The sequence below is a fragment of the Schistocerca nitens genome, chromosome 1, assembly GCF_023898315.1.
Source record: "Schistocerca nitens isolate TAMUIC-IGC-003100 chromosome 1, iqSchNite1.1, whole genome shotgun sequence".
Lineage (NCBI taxonomy): Eukaryota > Metazoa > Arthropoda > Insecta > Orthoptera > Acrididae > Schistocerca > Schistocerca nitens.
In genome coordinates this window covers 891,713,096-891,736,880 of record NC_064614.1, presented here as the reverse complement: position 1 = coordinate 891,736,880, position 23,785 = coordinate 891,713,096, and the positions used below count along the sequence as shown (strand labels likewise).

The 23,785-nt window shown below is 37.5% G+C and overlaps 1 protein-coding gene across 1 annotated transcript in view; it reads left to right on the top strand.

Annotated features, from left to right (window-relative positions):
* Positions 1 to 16,176: 16,176 nt before the first annotated feature.
* The window catches only part of LOC126191902 (pre-mRNA-processing-splicing factor 8), a 116,707-nt gene continuing 109,098 nt past the window's right edge, over positions 16,177 to 23,785 (top strand). Inside the window, exons 1-2 of the mRNA XM_049932562.1 lie at positions 16,177 to 16,268; positions 20,359 to 20,748. Coding sequence (XP_049788519.1) covers positions 20,364 to 20,748 — 385 coding nt within the window. The 5' untranslated portion in view covers positions 16,177 to 16,268; positions 20,359 to 20,363. The remainder of the gene's footprint in view (positions 16,269 to 20,358; positions 20,749 to 23,785) is intronic.

Below are 23,785 nucleotides of genomic sequence, written 5' to 3'. Positions count from 1 at the left end.
AGTATAGACTTTATATTTGTTTATACATCAACAACAGAATTTAAGTTATGAAACAATTACTGATTTCGCCCTATAAAAAAGATACTAACTAGTAATAGTCAAAATAAATTAGAAAATCAATTATGTACATAAAACTAAGCACAAAATTAGATCTGGTGTTATATTCTTTAAGACTAAGGGCCAACCTTTCTCTTTTAAGAAAATGCAGATTATATTCGCGTAAGTTAATGGTAAACAGTTTAAATCGGGAAAATAAGGAATTTTAAGGAGGCAGATGTCAAAACAAGAGGGAAGGTAAAAATATGTCAACTTGCTTCGTCACAACCTGCATTAGCAAGGGGGACGGGGGAGGGTTGGGGGTCTCTTCAGCAACTGGGAAAAGGATGGGGAGGAGGAGAAGTGGGGGAACAATAGGTTAAGGACCTGTCAGTCAAAAGGGAGGATTATCCACAGGGAGTCATAACCCAATTAGCAGAAAAAATAGATTAAGGATCTGTCAGTGGCAAGAAAACAACATATTTGCCCCTGAATGTATACCTGCACCTGATGTAGGCAACCTGCAGTAATAAAATGCACCAGCAGCCCTGTTGCCCCCCTACTTATATCAATACTTTGCTCAACTCTAGTTATTCAACAAAAATAAGTGTTCATTTAGCTTACCACTTAGTCCTCAAATATTCTGCTGCAATAAGGATAACTGATTTTGTCCACTGGCTGCATTACAACTGGATGAACCTAATTTTCCTGTCAATTTTAATATCTCTAGCTTCAATCAAAACCCGTCTGCTCAAATTGTGTAAATTAAAATTTGCTTTCTTGCTGCCTATTTTATCAATACGAATGTCATTTTCAGCATGTCTCTGAACATCTTTTGTTTCCGCACTTCCTACCTGAAAAAACTTTTGTTCAGTCGCTTATAACCACTGATACTTTACTACTTGTGATAGTGCACCCCTTAAGTTATTTGCTATTAGCCCAGACAGTATTCCCTTCTCTCTCCTGCTGAGGTGAACGCCATGCCTAGTATAGTCCTATCTGCTGATAAATTCAACAAGAGCCACACCAATATGAGACCCCATACCTGATCGAAGTAACCATTCGCCCTCTAAATTAACTCTTCTAACATAAGAGTTGGAATGAGGCCAATTATGGTTCCTCAGAAGAGACACAAGGCCAACACCAATATGTCTCATTGCCGAAACTATCTTTACCAGGTCTCTCTCAGTTGAATAATTAGAGTTCCTGTCTATGCTGTTCCCCAGCCCAACCACTTTTACCACTGTGTCTTCCTTTCTGAAGCCTTTACAAAGTGAAACTACATTCTCTTATCACCGCACCCAGACTTGCACTAGATCTTTTTTTTAAAAAAAGAAAACCTTGTGACCTGGTAACCTGACCCTAGTTCATCATGCAACATTTGGCCAACGCCTCTACCGTGTGACCTATTTAACAACAAAACTTTCTTCTCTTTCACAACTTTTTCTGTCTTCTTACTTTTTAAAACTTTGTTGTGTCTTGTCTGCTTTACATCTACTTGTGGATCATCAGTTTCCAACTGTGACAACAGACCAGACATGTTTTCCTCATTCATAACAACACTGTCTGGGGAAATCCTGTTACTATTTCTTCTATAACCTGTTGTTACTTCCCATCTCTCATTACCTTTCTCCCCTTTACCTTTTCAGATCTTGTTTTGATTTATCTAGTTCCACCTGAAAGGCAGCTATCTGTTCCATTATCTTCCTATCTCTACTGCAAATTCTACATAACCAAAGAGCCTTGTTTTTTCTCCAACTCGTGCACTGCTACAATCGCCCACATGAAAGAAACTGCAACAACCCTCACACCAAACCCCAGAAGTAACAATTCTGTGGCAAGTCATACACTTCCCACTCATGGCAAACAAATTTTAGCTTTAGTCTAAGATAAACAAGAATAACTTCCCGTACTACTTAATTAATATACTAAATTCTCTAGAAAGTTTAAGGCTAAAGTTCGGATACTAATTCGAAACTTCTGGAGAAACAGGAACCATTAAACCTGTTTTGTTTGTGTGATGAAGCTAAAGTAAACAAAGAACTGAACCTACACTATATGAACCTTTCAGTTATTTTGGAGCTTTTCACTTTGGATATCAAATGGATAGCAGGTAAGAATACACAACAACACAAACTCTACGTTATTAAAATAATTACGTAACTTACAGTATATGATAACATAAACAAATCCTGTTGCAAAATTCGCGCTTATGAAATGTTTTCTTTTCCTGGAAAATACGCAAAAAATGTGAAAACTTCAACTGATAGCTTACAATAGGTATCAATTGACTTATTTACGATGTAATATTGCCTTAATTAATTGTTATTAATCAATTAAACACTTATCTTTATGAGCCCTGAATGTACACCAGATATTTTGTTAATTGAAATCTGACTTTTCCTACTAAATGCGATACTCACCAGATACGTCCTCATGTTTGTACCGCTCTACCCTGCTGGTGGTGCTGCAGGTAACCTACCACATGGGCAAGGAAAACCACCTTGTGGGACTGCCATCACGGTTTATCAACCAAGCTCCACAACCTGGACTAGCACTCTGGATGTGGTCCAGTCCTGGAAGGTGTTAGTGACTTGCAATCACACTTCCCTTCCCACCACACCACAGTCTTCTACTAGACGTAATCACCGACTCTCTTCATCTGGTTTAAGTTGCACACAGTGTACATTCAGTTCATAGCAGTGCAAGTTCCATAGAATGGCTACTGCTGATTTACCTAAGAGCTACTTCATATTATGCTGCACCTGCCACGTGATTAAATGCTTCCCTGAAGGTAAGAATCATCGTTATTATGCACTTTGCAACACTAGTTTGTTCACTGTTTTCACAGACTAGTTCTGTTGCAAAGTTTTGTTTATTTGCATACAAAGCTCTTGTACTATGGCTTTCTCTGTAAATCTTTAAGGGGACGGTCCCTGAATGCCATGGGAAACCTTGTAAAAACTGTTTTCTAAACAGTGTGACTCAAAGAGTAAGATTTGTAATATAATGCTTACCATCTTTTAAGACATCTTTTGGAAACATTATTATGTATGAACCACAGCTTTAACTCTCACCTTTTTTTAAACTGTATTTTTTTGTTGCAATGAAAATAATTCATGATAATTATTTATGTACATCATAGGTACACATTAGTGAAAATACAAACAAAATAGAAGCTTTATCTTCTTCCTGTCAGTTCTTTATACTATTATCTTTGAAGCAGACTACTGAAAAGATGGTTCTGTCATAAACTCTGGCAGAAACAAACTTTAAGTATGATTATAAAAATTTTTGGAAATGAATTCAGGGTTTTTCTTCAAAGAAGATTTTATTTTCAAAGTTACATCTCAAGAGTAGTCTACTTTTTAGTTAAGCATGTTTTAAGATAGTATACCAAATTTCAGCTCTCTATATTTAATAGTTTTCAGCCAAAGTGTATCAAAGCATGAAATAATTTAACTATTGGGAAATTCAAGTATTTCTATTATCCTTGCATGGCACCAATGCATCCCAGGTCTTGTTTCCTGTTCTTTCCTCCTCTTTTTCACACTTCTCCTTATTATTATTGCTTCTTTGGTGGTTTCCAACACTGATTTTTCTGCTTCAAAGGGTCTCCTTCAGTGAATGGCTATTAGAGCTCTATGCACTTTTAGTCCACCAGTCACTCCCATCAGTTCCATACATTAAGCATTGACACTGCACTGTAACTGAAACACAAAACAGCATCTAGCACACCGATTTTCAAAGTATTTAGTCCTACTAGAACAGTTTTTGGTATCTATTCCCATACACAATTGTTGAAACTTTCATTTAGATTTTGAGTCCTAGTATGTAAACATTTCTCTAATAATCTTGTGTCACTAAGACCCTATATATAGGTTTTATAACATCCATTATAGCAAATGGCAAAGAATGTTTATGGTTTTAGGTCTCACCTTGAGTAACAACCCTCTGGTTGCCACACCATGAATCATTGCTCGCTGGTGAGAGTGCATGACATGGGTTGTCTATCATCTGTGGATTATTTATGAAAGAATGTAGCGCACACTGCCTTTTTCATTCCCTCAAGGTCATTTTTTTATTATGTCTTCTAATGCACTTACCATCAGTTAATTTTTTTCTCTTCAAATACCTCTTCAAGTTCCTCAGTCCTGTACCTAATCTTTTCTGGACATATCCAACACATTCCATTTTCTCCAATTTTTGTGTCAGCATGAGGTTTGGATTCACAAACTTTTTGGTACCCTTTTGAGTCTCCATCTTCTAAGTAAGTTGCATACATCGCATCGTATTTCTCCACGGACCTACGAAATAGCTTCACAACACCTTCAGATTCCATCCCTCCACTAAAAGTAATCAAACGTTTATGATTTTCAGTTTCACTAGTGCAGCCATGATAGTTCTTGATAATACATTCCACATCAATGACATCACCATTGTTCATGGAGGTAGCTACATACATGTATTGCTGTCAATCATGCCTACACTTTCCGAAAACCATTTTTGATAGTATCATTTGCTACTTCTTCTAAAGTCTGTAGAATAACTTTGCTCTACCTTTCAAATCTTGTAGAGGCAGGTAAGTCCATAAGAGAAGAGAAAATTTGTGTACTTCTGTACCCAATGCCTATACACCTCACAGCATAAGCAAGTTTAATATTTTTGTTATACACTCTCTGTTTAGTTATGCAAGAAGTATACCACATCTGCATAAATCACAAAAATTACAAACAATTCTCGATTTTGAAGCACAACCTCTTCTATCATGCATCCCCTCAATTACCTTCACATCACTATTACCACATTCCTTCACTGCATATCTTTATTTATTGGTTCAGATAGAGCAGACAGTTCGATAATAACAAACCTGAATCAGTAGTTGTCGTTTCAGTTCTAGGTTCAAAGCACTTGGAGCAGTTGAAGCTGATTCAAGTGTTGTATCGCTTTGTATTTCCATGTCAGCGAAGTTTATACGTTTGGTGAACCGATTCCTGTAAAATTCACTTTGTTTAACACCAAAATTCTTAATTCGTACCATTGCTTTCAAGTGGAGTAAGAAACTCACAGACACAATAAGAAACTCACTTCACTGTAAACGAAATATTCGTGCCAAAACAACAGCAAACAATGACTACACTCTCTGATTAAAGGAAAGATTAGCATCTATAAAACATTTGCAGGTTATCCAACTTAAGTGATTAAAAAGTCATAAAAACGAAAAAAATGAAAGCAAAACCTTATCTTTAAAGTTTTCTTTAATTTTTGTAGTTTCTGTGGTGCCTTTTTCTGGAAGTAAACTTTTTCTCATTCATATACTACAGAGAATTTTTTACGACAAAAATTAAAAAATCCAATTTTTGACAGTCATTCACTTACAAGGCCCCTTAAGTAGCAATGACTTTGGTATTCTTTGTGTTATTCGTTTACAATTACATACAGTGTACTGTGTCAACTTACACTGATATTAAAGCTATGCATTTAATCTAACGTTCAGAATTGCTAGTTTGTTCGCTGTGTGCAGAATTGTTTGATACAACATCACTTTACACTACTAGTTTAATATTTACATTGGAACATGGTTGTACATGAACATTAATTATATCAGTTTTTGCAGTATCTTTGGAAATTCGCAATGCGAACTATGTTTGGCCATCATTTTATGTGCTGTGCAGCTGTGCTTTACATGTATGTGTTCTGTTTGCATATTGAACCTAGTTTATTTCTTTATTCCAAGGAAAATCCAGTTGAAGGGCCATTGCCAATGTTATACCACTGAAATGAGAATGCACACAAATTACTCTACAATGCAAAACTAATGTATGAGGACATCAGTAAGTGCCAAAATCAGCACATAGTTTAAGCGCAAAATAGATGACCTGAGCCCACTTGCCTGCTGGATAATGCATTGATACATGACATCATCCTATAAAAAATATGTACTTCAGTATTTATGCACATGGGTACATATACTATTATTCAATACTTTTATCTTGAGCCTGTGGGAGATGTCCTTCTGACATTAATAGTGCTCAGTTATTTACAACTAACCACATACTTTGGAGCCAAAGCATAAATGAATAATCTTAAAAATAACACACTATCTCCAAATTCTGGTTAGAAAACTTTGCTACCATTTTCAATTTATGACGTAAGACGTCTTTATAAGACAGGTTTTGGCTTTAGAAGAAAAATGGAGTTCTAGCAAAGTCAGTTTTAATGCGCTTTAAATGCATTTCATCTTTCCTTTACAATATCCATATAATTGCTTTGAGACTTCTCCTCTCACAACTAATTCCTCTATGTACATGAAAATAGAAATGAAATATCTACACACACACACACACACACACACACATATATATATATATACATATATATATATATATATATATATATATATATATATATATATATATATATATATATATATATATATGAGGTGTTCAAAAAGTCTCTCTGCAGTGCCGTATGATTGTTAGTCACGCTGCAGTGAATATACGTAAATGAAACTCAGTGAAACACAAGTTATTAATTTCTTGAATATTCATTTTTACTTACAAATTTTCACACTAAATGTTGAAAGTGTCCCTCCTGTTGTTGAATACACAATTCAATTCGTCTAATCATGTTTCCAAACACAAGCTGTAACATTTCTTCTGTAACAGAAGCAGTGAAAGTGGATATTGCAGTTTTCAATTCATCGATGGATTTTGGACGGTTTTTAGAGACAGTTGCTTTCGCTGCACCCCAGAAGAAAGAGTCAGGTGGTGTTAGGTCAGGCGATTGTCGAGGCCGAAGTCCCTCACTGCAGTATCGTCGTGCGTTGATTGTTTCGTTTTAAAATATGGGACCCACAATCCGACGTTTAGAAATTGCAGTCCAAACTCCTATTTTCACAGAATTAAGTGGTTCCTCACGAATACACAATGGATCTGCAGTACTCTACATAAGAGAATCTTGCGAGTTTATGTACCCGGATAAATGAAACCACACCTCATCAGTGAAAAACTTTTCATTAAGAATATCCCTTCCATTTTGTTGAACGAAAGTTTTGAACCATTGACAATAATGCAGTCTCTTGCCATGATCAGTATTTTTCAGTTCTTGCATGACTGTCACTTTGTATGGGAAAAGTTCTAATTTTTTCGTTACAGCTGTGTAGGCCACACTAACATCGATTTCCTGGGCGAGTTTTCTTACTGACTTGTTCGGACTCATCGACATAGTATCGTAAATATCGAGTAGTTTATCCTCAGACAAAAAGCTAGGACGACCACTTCTCGGTGCATCTGTCACTCAACCCGTACTTCGAAATTTGTTAATCATATCTCACACAGTATCGCGATTTGGGAGTGTCGTCTCCGGGAAAACTGAATTAAATGTTTGACGAACTGAAACTGTGTATTTACCGCCAGCTTTGAACACTTGTTCGACTAAAAACACACGTTCTTCAATGGTTAGCATTTTAACAGTGACAAAAACAAAACAAACGAACAAAGGAACTAAACTTAAACGTTCACATCAACACATAACGACACACCAACGATACTACTGCCACTGGCTGAGATAAACGAAACAGTGGTATGTTGGGAGAGTCCACTTGAAGGGAAGTAACCCAGGCAAGCGAACAGTCATATGGCACTTGCAGCTAACAATCATATGACACTGCGGAGAGACTTTTTGAACACATTGTACAATACAAATGTCATATTTATGAAATAAATTTCTTGAGATATTTGTGCGGATATACAGCCCTAATTTTATTTTATAGCATGTTTCTACTATTCCCTGTTCTAGCATTGTCTTAATTTCTTTTTTATGTCCTCTTTCTTGGTCCAGGGAACTGAGTAGGTTGTGTGACGATACGTCTCATGAAGCTTAACTTGCACGTGATATATGTATCCTTTTACCGCAAAGACTTGTAGGCATAGATCATTTCTCTGCTGCTTACGTAAGTAATCTGATTCTAAAATCTTGTCTGGTAATGATGCTTGTTGTTGTTGTCAACATTAGCACACTTGGTTAGAAGCAACTGAGCTTCCACTTGTCAGTAGAGGTTCAATCCTGACAAACTCGATTTTCACTCGCTGGTAGAATTTGCAATGGCGAGCTTTTGTTTTGAGTGAATCCAGTTTACAGTTTCTCCATCAACTGTAATACAGTATTTGCCTACCGAGAAGTCGATTTTTGCACCATTCTCTTGAAAAAATCCTTCGCCAATACTGCAGTTGACTGACAATTACTCAACCACCAGGATAGTGCAGTAAAATGCTCCATTTCCTGTCAATATTCAATGTTTTCAACTGTGTCTGCCAACAAATATTCTTCGACATGGTGCCCATTGCATCAATAATTCGACAATTCTGCACTGGTAATGTTTGAGGTGTACCCTGCTCAAATATTCGTTTAAACAAATTATAAGAAATAACTTTGCAGATGGACCGGTGTCAATTATTACTACCTACTTCAGCTTCAATTGTGGATTGTACCAGTGTATTGTTTTCCTCTCTGCAGGAAGTTTCTCCAGAGAATAATTAATAACATTTATCAACACTGTTATTATAACCGATTAGATTGATCTGTTTTTTATATTGCCCCTACACTATTCCACGACCACTATCTGAGGGCTTGACATGATTGAAATTAGTTTGTTGGCAAGCTACTTGTAATTGAAAGAGTTTCATGATGATTTCTCCATTGGCAAAAGATTCTGCAATAGTCCCCCATCCAGATCTCTGGGAGGGGATTGCCAAGGGGGAGATAACCACGAGAAAAAGATTGAATAACCAACAAGAGGGTAACGTTCTACAGGTCAGGGAATGGAATGTCAGTCGCTTGACGTGGTATGGAAGCTTGAAAACTTGAAAAGGGAAATGCAAAGGCTCAATCTAGATGTAGTGGGCATCAGTGAAGTGAAATGGAAAGAAGACAAGGATTTCTGGTCAGACGAGTGTGGGATAATACCAACAGCAGCGAATATGGTGTAATGGGAGTAGAAATCGTTATGAATAGGAACACAGGGCAGAGAGTGTGTTACTGTGAACAGTTCAGTGATAGGGTTGTTTTTATCAGAATCGAAAGCTAACCAACACCAACGATGTTAGTTCAGGTATACATGCCGACACTGCAAGCTGAAGATGAAGAGAAAGTCTATGAGGATATTTAAATGGTAATACAGTACGTAAAGGGAATGCTAATCTAGTAGTCGTGGGGGACTGGAATGCAGTTGTAAGGGAAGGACTAGAAGAAAAGGTTGCAGGAGAATATGCGCTTGCTACAAGGAATTTAGAGGGGAGAAAGACTAATTGAGTTCTGTAATAAATTTCAGCTAGTAATAACGAATACTCTGTTCTAGAATCACAAGAGGAGGAGGTATACTTATAAAAGGATGGGCGATACGGGAAAATTTCAGTTGGATTACATCATGGTCAGGCAGAGATTCCAAAATCAGATACTGGTTTGTAGGGCATACCCAGGAGTAGGTATAGACTCAGATCATAATGTAACAGTGATAAAGAGTAGGCTGAAATTTAAGAGATGAGTCCAGAAGAATCAATACACAAAGAAGCGGGATATGAAAGTACCAAGAAATGACAAGATATGCTTGAAGTTCTCTAAGGCTACAGATACAGCAATAAAGAATTGTCCAGTAGGCCAGCGTTTCCCAACGTGTGGTCTGCGGACCCCTTAGGGGTCCGCCAGCTCTTTCTAGGGGGTCCGTAGACACCTTTCACCAAATCGTGTAAAATAATGAGTAAAATTATTGAATAAAAATGTGAAAATCAAATTCATCACTATTTTTTTTTCGTATGAAAAACATGTGTACTTTTACTTCAGGTCGTGTTCCCAAGCAGCCTTTGCAGTTCCTAAGTGAGAGCGCATACACAGTTTAGTGCTGGAGAATGCGGCTTCTCTGATCGACTGTTTCGCAACAATACGGGGGTCGTTTGTACTCGGGCTCACGGCGCTAGATGCGCTGAAATCTTTTACGCTTACTCGGAGCGAGGTTTGTCGGCCAATCATAGCGCTCGCTGGCACGTATGCGGCCCCAGGCATCATTAAATGTAAAACTTGCTTTGTCAGTGCACTACCTATTTCATAAGTCGATATTTGACCGGTTTATTACTTCTAACATGGGTCGGTGGCTGAAGTAAGAATCATTGAAGAAGTGTGCAGTTTCTCCATCGCCTTTACAACAAGGGAAGTTTCCAGTTGAAATGAATGAGGGGGGGGGGGGAGGCGACCAAAGGAAGAACAACCACAAGAAGCTCCACAGCCGGATTTATTATGTGTAAACGCTGCAAGTACTCCATTTGTTGAAATATCCTGTGGAAGTGGAATAACCAAGAAGCTAACCATAACGAAAGATATTTAGAAATGGGCTTTAAGGAGACAAAGGAGGGTAAAGCTCAGTGTGTAATTTGTGCGCGAGTCCTTCCGAACAGTTCAATGGTTCCAGTTAAATTGCGACGTCATTTTGAAGGTACTCACCCGGATTTCCAGACTAAAGACATCGATTTTTTTCAAAAGGAAGAGTGCTGAACTAGCTGCTTCTCAGCATTGCATGAAAACTCATGCAAAAACAGTTAATGAAAATTCATTAAAAGCTTATTTCTTGGTTAGTTATCGAGTGACAAAAACAGGCAAAGCTCATACCATTGCTGAAAATCTCATAAAGCCGTGTGTTAATGATATTATTTCTTGCATGCTAGACGAAAAGGCAGCAAAGCTTGTATCTTCGGTACCATTATCAAACAATACTGTCAAGAGACGCATTGTTGACATGTCAAATGATGTGAAAGACACTCTTGTTTCTAGCATCCAACACAATTCATTTTCTCTGCAGATAGATGAATCGACTGATGTTGCAGGATTTGCGATTTTATTGGCTTTTGTCCGTTATGAATATTCTGGATGTTTTGAGGAGGACCTCTTATTGTGCAGAACACTACCTGCCAACACAACAGGTGCTGAAATATTCCTTCTATTGTATGATTTTTTGAGGACTACCGAAGTTTCATGGTCTAATTGCATAGATGTGTCCACAGATGGTGCAAAAGCCATGACGGGCCCTACAGTTGGAGCAATAACGAAAATAAAAGAAAACGCCAAGAATTGCAGCAGTAGTCGTTGTGCTTTCCACAGATATGCTTTAGCTACAAATGCCTGTTTAGTTCAACAAAGTTTTAGACGAATCCATTCAAATCATTAACTATATAAAATCAACGCTGTTGAAGTCAAGACGTTTCACAATACTGTATGAAGATATGAAAAGCCTTCATCGTTCCCTGCTTCTGCACATAGAAGTGAGGTGGCTCTCACGTGTGAACATGGCACTTGTATTAAGAAGCTTTCAGTTCCCATGGATTTCGCTCTGAAATTTAAAGTTACTGTGATTTTGACTGACTAGGTGTCCGCCATGGACTTTCGACTGAAGAAGGGGTCCGCCAGCTGAAAATGTTGGGAAGCCCTGCAGTAGGCTATACAGTTGAAGAGGAATAGACACCTGTAAGAAGGGCAATCATAGAAGTTGGAAAGAAAAATATAGGCACAAGAAAGGTAACCGCAAAGAAACCATGGGTAACTGAAGAAATATTTCGGCTGATCGATGAAAGAATAAAGTACAAAAACGTTGAGGGACATTCAGGAATACAGGAATACAAGTCACTAATGAATGAAATGCATAGAAAGTGCAGGGAAGCAAAGACGAAACAGCTGCATAAATTGAAGAAATCGAAAAAGAAATGATTGTCGGAAGGATTGGTTCAGCAAACAGAAAATTCAAAATAAGCTTCGGTGAAATTAAAAGCAAGTGTTCTAACATATCAGTAAATTAACCTATTATGCCTATTTTCATTTACTGCTTTCATATGGCATCATGTTTTGCGGTAATTCGTCATTAAGAGAGAAAGTATTCACTGCACAAAAGCGTGTAATCAGAATAATAACTGGAGCCCACCCAAGATCATCTTTCAGGCATTTATTTAAGCAACATGGGGTATTCACAGTAACTTCGCAATACATATATTCCCTTGTGAAATTTGTCATTAATAACCCATCCCAGTTCAAAAATAACATCGAGGTGCATAGCCACAACATTAGAAGAAAGGATGATCTTCACTATTCTGGATTAAATCTCACTTTGGCACAGAAATGGGTGAATTATGCTGCTAGAAAAATATTTGGTCATTTGCCAAATAGTATTAAAAGTCTGCCAGATAGCCCACCAACATTTAAAAGCAAATGAAAAGAATTTCTGAATGACAACTCCTTCTACTCAATAGATGAATTCTTAAATATGGAGAAGTAACTGTAAAAAAAAAGACATTGTGTAAAGCAAAGTTATGTTAAAGTGACACGTTCCACATCATTACGAAGTGTTGTATACATGATCTATGGAACAAGGATTAATGTATGCATGTATGTACATTAAGAGTGGAATGAGAATTCCACTGTTGAATACAGAGGAGAGAGCGAAGAGGTGGGAAGAGTACATTGAAGGCCTCTATGAGGGGAGGTTTGTCTGATGTGATAGAACAAGAAACAGCAGTCGATATTGAAGAGATAGCGGATCCAGTATTAGAATCAGAATTTAAGAGAGCTTTGGAAGACTTAAGATCCAATAAGGCAGAAGACATAGCTAACATTTAATCAGAATTTTAAAAATCGTTGGAGAAGTGCAACAAAACGACTATTCACATTGGTGAGTAGATTGTATGAGTCTGGCGATGCAGCATCTGACTTTTGGAAAAATATCATCCACACAATTCTGAATAGTGCAAGACCCGACAAGTGCGAGGATTATCGCACAATCAGCTTAGCAGCTCATGCTTCCAAACTGCTTACAAGAATAATATACAAAAGAATGAAAAAGAAAAGTGAGGATGTGTTAGATGATGGATCAGTTGGGCTTTAGGAAAGATAAAGGCACCACAGAAGCAATTTTGACGTTGTGGTTGATAATGGAAGCAAGACTAAATAAAAATCAAGACACGTTCATAGGATATGTCGTCCTGGAATGGCGCAAGATGTTCGAAATTCTGAGGCAAATAGGTGTAAGCTACAGGCGGAGACAGGTAATACACAATATGTACAAGAGCCAAGAGGAAACAATAGGAGTGAACGACCAAGAACGAAGTGCTCGGATAAAAATAGTGTAATACAGGGTTGTTGTCTTTTGCCCCTACTGTTTAATCTCTTCTCTGTATTCAACAGTGGAATTCCCCGAATGAGATATTCACTCTGCAGCGGAGTGTGCGCTGTTATGAAACTTTCCTGGCAGATGAAAACTGTGTGCCGGACCGAGACTCGAACTTCCGAGTTCGAGTCTCGGTCCAGTACACAGTTTTAATCTGCCGGGAAAGCTTCAGTGGAATTCCCGTTGTACTCTTAACGTTACAACACTTGCTTTTAATTTCACCCAAGGTTATTTTGAATTTTCGGTACACTGAGTCAGTCCTTCCGACAATCATTTTTTTTCGATTTTTTCACATTTATGCAGCCGTTTCATCTTTGCTTCACTGCACGTTCTACTATTTTCATTCGTCAGTGTCTTGTATTCCTGAATTACCCTGAACGTTTTAGTACTTTATTCTTTCATCGATCAGCGGACGTATTTCTTCTGGTGCCCATGGTTTCTTCGCAGTTACCTTCTTTGTGCCTATGTTTTTCTTTCCAACTTCAGTGATTGTCCTTCATACAGGTGTCCATTCCTCTTCAGCTGTACTGCCTACTGGACTATTCTTTATTGCTGTATCTGTAGCCCCAGAGAACTTCAAAGTACCTCGTTATTCCTCGGTACTTCTGTGTCCCACTTCTTTGTGTATTGACTCTTCCCGACTAATCTCTTAAATTTCGGAGGATGCTAAGTTCACCGGACTTGGATACGATGTGACGTCATTATGACGTATACACGCTACATCGAAAACGATAGAAACCGTATATCGACTATTCGACCTTTGTGAACTTTCGAGAGATTGTGACAGGGTAGTGCTGTGCTCTGCGCCATTCGTCTAAATGTGTTTTGCGTTCCTTGCGTTTAAATCGTGTATTGTACTGTGTTTGTGTCCTGTGCGTTGTTTTTCGTTTGCTCGTCTCTAATTATGTGTTCAGCATTCGAGAGACTAATGAGAGGAAACCTTACCACCATGGAATGCTTTGACAGTAACATACCACCATGGAATGCTTTGACACTGCATTCAATCATTTCATACGTCAATCAGTACTAGACATTAACCTTTGCTTAAGATTACATTGAGAAATCCACTTCCCCTCGTATTTCATCTCCGGTTGACGATTTTTCTTCAACAATGCCTCACATTTTTCTTTTTAAGTTCGAAATTCAGTAATTCTACACATCAGTCATTACTGGACACTAAGGTACTTGTCTCTGCGGTCCGAGTGTAAAATTACTTGGAATTATGGTTGATAAAAGACTATCTTGGGATGGACATATAAATTACTTAGCTAACAAACTTGCATGAGTTCTCTTTCAGCTATATAAATTAAGAAAAAAAGTCGGCAAGAGTATGCTGCTACAATCTAATATGTAATGACAAGACCAATTGTATGAAACCATACTAAAATGTTGATAATAAATAAATGTTATTTTCGGCGTAAGCATCCAATACAACAATCACACAATCTAATCTGGTCGGGACATAAGAAGACTTCATTTTTTTACGTGAAGTTTTCAAGGCCACGGTCACGAATATTTCTATTAGTATCCAGCTCTTTTATTTTGGCGAAATACATATACGCTGCCACACTGAGCTGTTTTCAGAATCGCACGTATCAAAACAAACCACTAGCTAACGACAGTTTAGAATCTCGAACGTTCGTAAAAGTCGATAGGTGTGTTAATCGACTAAAGCGTATATACGTCATAATGACGTCACATCATATCCAGGTTGGGTGAACTTAGCATCCTCCTTAAATTTCAGCCTGCTCTTTATCACTACTACCGTTATGATCTGAGTCTATATCTCGATTCGATTAGATTAGTTTTTCGTTCCATAGATCCGTACTGAGGAGAGCCTCGTGGATGTGGAACATGTCAATTTTTTTTAAAAATGACATAACAATACTAAGAGTATAAATATACACAATACATCATTTGTTTCTATTAAAAAATTCATCAATGGAGTAGAAGGAGTTGGCCACTAGTAAGTCTTTCAGGCTCCTTTTAAACTGATCTTTACTTGTAACTAAATTTTTTATGTTTGCTGGCAAATTATTGAAAATGAGTGTTCCTGAGTAGTGGACCCCTTTTTGAACTAAAGTAAGTGTTTTAAGTCCTTGTGCAGATCAGTTTTGTTCCTGGTATTGTATGTATGAACTGAGCTGTTTGTTGGAAAAAGAGATATATTATTTAGGACAAATTTCATTAAGGAGTAAATATACTGAGAGGCAGTAGTTAGTATAACCAGTTCTTTGAACAGGTTTCTACAGGACGTCCGTGAATTTACTCCACAAATAATACGTATTACACGCTTTTGGACTCTGAAAACTTTTGTTTGACTTGAAGAGTTACCCCAAAATATTATACCATATGACATTACGGAATCAAAGTATGCAAGCCTTTTCATTTATATGTCGCCTATGTCTCCTAACACTTGGATTGCAAATACAGATTTGTTAAGGCGTTTCTGCAGTTCTGTGGTGTGCTTCTAGTCAATCATTTGGATAATGTCTGTTTTTGACTACAGCATTTAGCAACTGTCAAAAGATTCGTTTGATCTTTTATCGACGACCCGTAATCAGAATTAAATTTGTTTTCCTTAAATATAACATCCACACATAGTAAAAGTGATCTGATAATTAGTCAAAATAGATAGGAATACAACTGTCACTGTCCAAATGCGTCCGCCGTCTTGTATTAGGAAAACATGAATGCAAAATTAGTCCGTAGACTCAGCTTTTAGACGCCTGAAGTTACTGTCATATTAGAGTATTGAAATATTTGATATAGAGTACTTTTTTGAACTGTGTTTATTGCAATATCGCTGAACTACATTTCTATTCACGCTGTGTCCTTGAAAATGATCACCAATTTTTTGTTGTTAAGTTGGCAGTTGATGTATGCAGTAAGCATTGTCTCGTTGTATTGATATTGAAACATAAGATGGCGTATTGGTGTGGATAATAGTCAAACTGTTGTAATGTGTTCGTCAGTCTAATATTGATTACATTGTTTCGTGTTTCGGTTAAAGTGTACATTTGTGTATGAGGTAAGACGAATATTTTTTGTGACTTCTGTTACGTGAAAGGTAATTTGGTGTTGCCAGTGTTTGTAATGTTAAGAAAGTGTGTTGTTGAAAATAGCAAGAAGTTATGTGCGGAACAATTTTGCCAGACAGTGTCAGCCGAATTTTGCAAAGAATACATTAGTGTCTTATTGCAGAAGTTTGTGTTGTGCAATGTTGTTCGGAAACGAACTGTTAGACTTTTAATATGGAATAGTTGTATGCCAAGTGGACCTAATTTGAAAGAAATTTTAAACAGACATTACTTACAGGATGTAACTACACAATGCCAACTTTGAATAGAAGTTTCAGGAAATTAAAGGTTTTGATACGCTTTCAGTGATGGGGCTGCAAAAATATCAACCGAGCTTTCCGTCAGTGTTGGAGAAATTACAGAGGGCTTACGATAAAACTAGTAGTAATGTAATGCCGAGGTTATTTTGGTTAGGTGTACAGCTTATCGTGCTCTATACGCTGTCAAAATCTCAGTGCTCTGCTATTCACAATTTTCCTACAAAATAATGTCAAAATTAACGAAGGAAACACTTGCAACATTTCAACTTTTCTTAACAGCAATTTTATAGCTAGGTTCTTCTCAATGCTTTGCATACTGTCACAGTCTAGTCCAGTGGTAGACAACCTTTTTCATCTACCACTCACTTTTGTATCTCTGTAGCAAAATTTCCTTTCTGCCCATAGGTTCCAAGTAATGGTGATTTTACAAGGTAGGGAAGTAAGTTCATAAAGTTTACAAAACAGTTACAGCGAGCTAAAGCATATAATAATACTAATAGTAAATTGTCACGTACTTTGTCAAAATTTTGTGAAAACATGCAGAATTCTTTCTTAAAGACCCTACCAACTATTACCCACCATGAAAGCTGGAACACCCACTAGTGGGTGCTATGAACCAGATTGAATACCACTGGTGTAGTCCAGTGCTGATCATTAAATCTTTCCTTTATCTACATCTACACCTATACCGTGCAAACCAATTGAAGTGCATGGCAGAGGGTATGTCCCATTGTACCAGTTATTAGGGTTTTGTCTCTTTCCTTTCATGTATCGGGCGCAGGAAGAATGATCGTTTCAATGCCTATGCTATATTTAGTCTAATCTTGCGCTTGTGATTCCCTGTTAGTGGGCACTAGGTACCAGATTGAGTACCACTGGCTCAGTCCTTTGCTCTTCATTAAGTTTGCTTTATCTACATCTACAGCCATACTCTACAAAGTGCGTGGCAGAAGATACATTTCATTGTAACAGTTATTAGGTTTTCTTCCCATTCCATTCACACATATCTGGTGCATCCCTGCCTACAAATTTCATTGTGTTTTAGAAGATGTGGTAATCTTGAGTTTGATGCATTCCACAGTTTCTGTAGGTTGAGGAGAATGACAAATCATTGTGAATCTCATTCTGGCTCATTTATCATAATTTTTAGCGTGATTTGTTTTTGTAAAACGATTGCAACAATGCTTTGCAAACTCAAAACTGATGGACGCAAATTATTTGATGTGTTATAAGGTCATGGCCAAAGATAAAATTACATATCCCCCCCCCCCCAAATCCCCCAAAATTGGTTGTGGCGACAGACTAATGTGTAGCACAGCTAGAGACCTAGATTATACTGGAAGGTGACAATTTGGTTGTGAGTTGGCGAAGCCAGTGAATTTTAAAGCGGAAAATCTGGTTGTGGGAGCAAATTAACCAGTAGTGAAGCTAATGGTTCTGTCTGTGGCCAGAGTGTAATTTTCAGTCACCTTTTAACACAAGACAAGTATTATAGTTAGAAACTGAAAGGGAAAAAAGTTTATCGTTTACTATATTATTGCTGTTCATGCAGTTAAATATCAGCATCAGTCATGACATTTTAATTTATTACTTCTGAACTACTGACACTATTCACAACATAGTTTGCAAACTGTATCCAGGTATACCACTGAATGTACTTGCAAAATTGTATCACTGTAGGACACACAATTCAGGAGATATGAAGTCATAAACTTTGAGATGGGTGAAAGACTTGATTTTGTGTAAAATGGAGCACAGCTGATCCAGACTATATTCTGTAGTGTTTGATGATTATAACACTGAGTTACTTCCAGCAAACTCCAATCATAATTTCAAACATTTTCTAAACTTTTTCTCATTTACATGCTTAAAGTCAAACATTTAACACATTAAATGATTTGTAAACTAATCAGATGTTTGAAGCTGTTTTATACAATTTTGCCGATGATACAAGTATAGCTATCACACCCAACAGACAAGAATTAACTGGTGAAATTGTAAATGATGTTTTTCAGAAAATCATTAAGTGGTTCTCTGCAAATTGGCTCTCTTTAAACTTTGACAAAACACAGTATATAGGGCCTACAGTTCCACACAGTAAATGGAATGGCATAATTGATAAATATAGACTTCGACCAGAAATCGGTATCTAAGGTAGAATATTCAAAATTTCTAGGTGTATGCATTGATGAGGGATTGAACTGGAAAAAACACATCAAGGATCTGCTGAAACGTTTGAGTTCAGCTACTTATGCTATTAGGGTCATAGCAAATTTTGGCGATATACATCTGAGTAAATTAAATTAACATGCCTATTTTCATTCTCTGCTTTCGTATGGCATCATATTCTTGGGTAACTCATCATTGAGTAAAAGTGTTCATTGCACAAAAGCGTGTAATCAGAATAATTGCTGGAGCTCATCCAAGATCATCCTGCAGACACTTATTTAAAGAGTTAGAGATCTTCATTGTAGCCTCACAATATATATATTCACTTATGAAATTTGTTATTAACAATCCAAATGAATGCAAAAGTAATAGCAGTGTACATGGCTACAACACTAGGAGAAAGGATGATCTTCACTACTCAAGGTTAAATCTAACTTTGGCTCAGAAGGGGGTAAATTATGCTGCCACGAAAGTTTTTGGTCACTTACCTAATAGCATCAGAAAGTCTGACAGATAGCCATATAGCATTTAAAAGGAAATTAAAAGAATTTCTTAATGGCAACTCCTTGTACTCATTAGATGAATTTTTTGATATAGTAAGTGGGTAATTTCCCCAACCACCACAAAAGTCATGTAATATTTTGTGTAATGTAATATCTTGTATAGACACCTTTTATTAACCTGACATGCTCCACATCATTACGAAGTGTCGTATTCATGATCTATGGAACAAGTACTAATCTATTCTATACATGAGAGTTTGATTGTTATAGGTGGTTTATTATAATTAGGCTGGCTTGTGCTAATAACACTTTGAAGCTGTGTAGTAAACAAAACAAAGTAGTACTTATTGGCTGCTAGATTCTATTAAAGTGGCAATAAATGGTTCTGTGTCTCCTTGGGAACTAATACTGTCTTGGTGGCAGCCTTCCCAGTGACTCGCTGCCACCAACAATTAAACTTGGAGCATATTGGCCATTGTTTATCTGTAAATGAGTGATTGGAAGTTGTGCATTTCTACAGTTATCTGTAGGTGAACATTACCATATTCCCATTTTAGAATTATTTCCACTGTCATAATTTATTGTTTGTAATAAGAATGGATATAAAGTAGAAATATTAGCAAATATACAAAATTACAAAACCTGAAGAAACTAAAATTTACCAAACATTGAATATAACTAATTTATGTAAGCCTTAGTTATATTTTCAAACTCATTTTGCAGTGTATGTGTGGTCGGAAAAAAAGCACACTAACAATTTGCATGCCAAAAAAATCTGCTTTTGCAAATGAAACAAAAATATGGTCAAACTTACTGGTTTCTGTTAAAAGCCAACATCAAATTGGCCAAAACTGACTCTCACCGAAAGCCGTGAATCTTTTGTACATTGGGCACAAGTTTTACTTAATATAGTTTCATTATGTAGGCAATGTAAATTTCTTTCAAATTGGATCATTCCTCAATAGGTCCACTTTGTATGGACTCACCCTATGAACAGAATGAAAAAACTGTGCATTTACTCTTATTGAAGGCAGGTTGTGTGTGTGTGTGTGTGTGTGTGTGTATGTGTGTGTTTTAATTGTAGCTCTGGTAAAATTTCTATTTTACAGTCAGTATGGCGATACCGCCATATATTTTGGGGCCACATCCATGGGCCACGATGATGGCCCAGCAGCAAGCGGCACATGCTCAGCTAGCAGCTGCTGCACAGGCCCAGGCAGCTCATGTGCAGGCAGCACATGTTCAAGCTGCTCACGCTCAGGCTGCCCATGCCCAGGCAGCACACGCCCATGCACAGGCAGCACACGCTCATGCTCATGCGCAAGCTGCCGCACAGGCACAAGCTGCCCAGGCTGCGCAGCAAGCAGCACAAATGCAGGCAGCAGCAGCAGTTCAACAACAAGTCCATCCACAGGTTCACCATCATCCTCCACCTCCTGTGGTTCCACCCCCACATAAGCAAATTGAAATTATAACAGAGGAAAAACTGCAAGAAAAAGGTAAGTATTTGCTGTTAATTGCTTTGGTATCTTAGTAATGCATTCTTCAATGTGTGTTATGTACTTGTCATAACATTGTCAAGTGTACAGTTAAAATTGTTCTCTGAATTGTTATTATATTAAACAATAAGGTGGTGTCAATGTTGCATTACGATTAAATTGTAAGTAGGTGACTTACTGCTCCTGTGTGAAATCTTCCCTGGAGTAGTGTGCTATTATGGATCGCTGGAAGTTGCAGATTCCTCAGTGAGAATTGGGCATTGAAATTGTAACCATCACATTTTGTATGGTGGATAGGAGACTACATCATGATGCTGTTACTGATTCTTCTACCTGTTCCATTTGTTGGTGATACATGCATAGCATCTGCCTTTTATTAGAGTATGAATCCTGATTGGGTGTGTGATTTTATAATTTTGGTCATTGTGTGGTGCATATTTTGGAAAAGCGTAACATTGACTAATCATATTGCCTTGTTGGATATTTTACTGGATTTTTTTGAACATCTGTGTAATGCTCTGATGGCTGCCAGCCTCACAAAAGCTGCAGCTTATTTTGTACCAATGAGCTGTGTATTGAACACACCAGATTTCTGTGGTTTACTCTAATTTTACATTCACATTGTAAATTAGTTTGTGCATATAGTTAGATTCTGAAAATTTCAAAGTGTTTTCTTTCCAAAAATAAAAAAAAAGATATATGTTATGAGCTACTAAGTCCTAACCACCACCTTTTAGTGTCCCTGGTACTCTCACTAATATAACATAGTTTTTTGATCAAATATCACCCTGATATACTATTATATATACATCCATTTGAATATCGCAGGATCATCTGCTTTGTTTTTGAATCTTTCAGCATTGAGTTTCTTATCTTTTTTAGGCTGTCAGTCATGGTTTAATCTTAATTTTTTACAAATCTTGTGGAATTAGTAATTTTCTGTAGACTATGTTTGGTAAAATCTAATAGGACCAGTACTGTTGTGTATTTTGTTGAGCAAACAATAATTGTTGCACTTTCCACTAAGTCTGATAGGAGTAACGAATGACACCTGGTTTTAATTACTTGAAGGAAGAAAGAAGCAGATAATCATAGTTCTTCGTGACAATAAATTTAAACACTTAATTTCTCATATCTCAATTTAATTATGGTCTTGTGGTGTGTAGTATGTCAGGATGGGGGGGGGGGGGGGGGATGTGATCACCAATCTGTGACTGGTGCTGTAGACCTAAACATATTTGAAAAAGTTATGACTCGCCACCAAAAGCTGCTCATAAAAAAATTTTCTTAATTATACAACCAGTTTCAGTCCACAGACCGTCATCAGGTATCATAAAAGAGTTAGAACAATGTACAATTTGATATAAAAACAATGCCGTCAAAAATATAAAATTCCTAATTTGTCAGTATTGGCTAATACTAATATAAAATACATTGTCAGTATTAAAGATTTACCAGACACAATGTAACATGAAGGAGAGCAGTAGCGCAGTGGTTAGACACTGGACTCGCATTCGGGAGGACGATGGTTCAATCCCGCGTCCGGCCATCCTGATTTAGGTTTTTCGTGATTTCCCTAAATCGCTCACAGGCAAATGCCGGGATGGTTCCTTTGAAAGGGCACGGCCGACTTCCTTCCCTAATCCGATGAGACCGATGACCTTGCTGTCTGGTCTCCTTCCCCAAACAACCCCAAGGAGAGCAGTATGTGGTACATTTTTACTAATGATGACGTAACTCGGTTTTTTGGCAGTGTGAAACTGCACTTACGGTGTCCACGGCTCTTGCATTGTGTTCGGTAATTCGTTTCTATAGGCAGAAGATGCAAATGGATTACAATTGTTTTCGGTATGGACTATGGGAGGAATTGTAGGTCTGCTGACAGACCAGTAGTATAGGCCGAAGCTTAGGTTAGGATGGAATGTGACAGTTCACTTGTGAGTTGGTGAAGTGACCAAATGTCAGTATGAAAGGACAGTTGCCACGATTGATTTGCTTCGTAGCATTGCCCGAGATAAGTGTTTGTCACTGCAGGAACCTACCTGTATTTTGCTGAAAATTTGGATGATGTGGTTAGATTCTGACGTAATAGAACAAAATACCAGTTTACTTTATTTATTAACTGTAAGAAATTACCGATGAACATTGTCATTGGCTACTGACAACCAAGTTACAGAACAAGATTGTCACTCTGCAACGGAGTGTGCACTAATATGAAACTTCATGGCAGATGAAAACTGTGTGCTGGACTGAGGCTCACTTAGTTCTGCAAGGTATGCAGGAGAGCTTCTGTGAAGTTTGGATGGTAGGAGACGAGGTACTGGCAGAATTAAAGGTGTGAGGCCGGGTCTTGAGTCATGCTTGGGTAGCTCAGATGGTAGAGCACTTGCCTGCGAAAGGCAAAGGTTTCGAGTTTGTCTCGGTCCGGCACACAGTTTTAATCTGTCAGGAAGTTTCATAACCAAATTACAATTCATCACATTCAGTTCCTGTTGTTCATCATACATGTTCTTACCAACATTGGCACGTAACACACAACAGCTGTGGATACGTTACGTGCAATTCTTCAGGCTTTCTCGGCAATATGTTGACATGTTGAATACTTAGGTCTTCTACCAGTTGTTCGTGTCATTCTCGCACAGTATTTAGATGGCGTGACTTGCTATCTGCTTTAGGTGCTCCCTGAGACTTTCTTAGTCTCGGGGAGCACCTGAGGAAGACAGCAAGTCATGCTGTAGAAATATCGTGTGAGAACAATGGGATCAACTGGCAGAATACATAATTATTCAACTGTAAGTGTGGTTTCACTGGAATTTTTATTAAGCTCTCGTGTCAACCAAACAACTCAGGTGAACTGCAGTAGTGAAAAATGCTGTAATGTTACCTTTTCTTGCATTTAGTTGAATAAATAATTTTATTCTAAATATTTCTGAGCAGGTAAGCCTTAAGTAAATAGATTAATAGGTTTTCCAGACAGTATTCTTTGGGCTTCTCCTTCACTGCCTATTTATGCAATCCTTTACCCCTCTTATTTCAG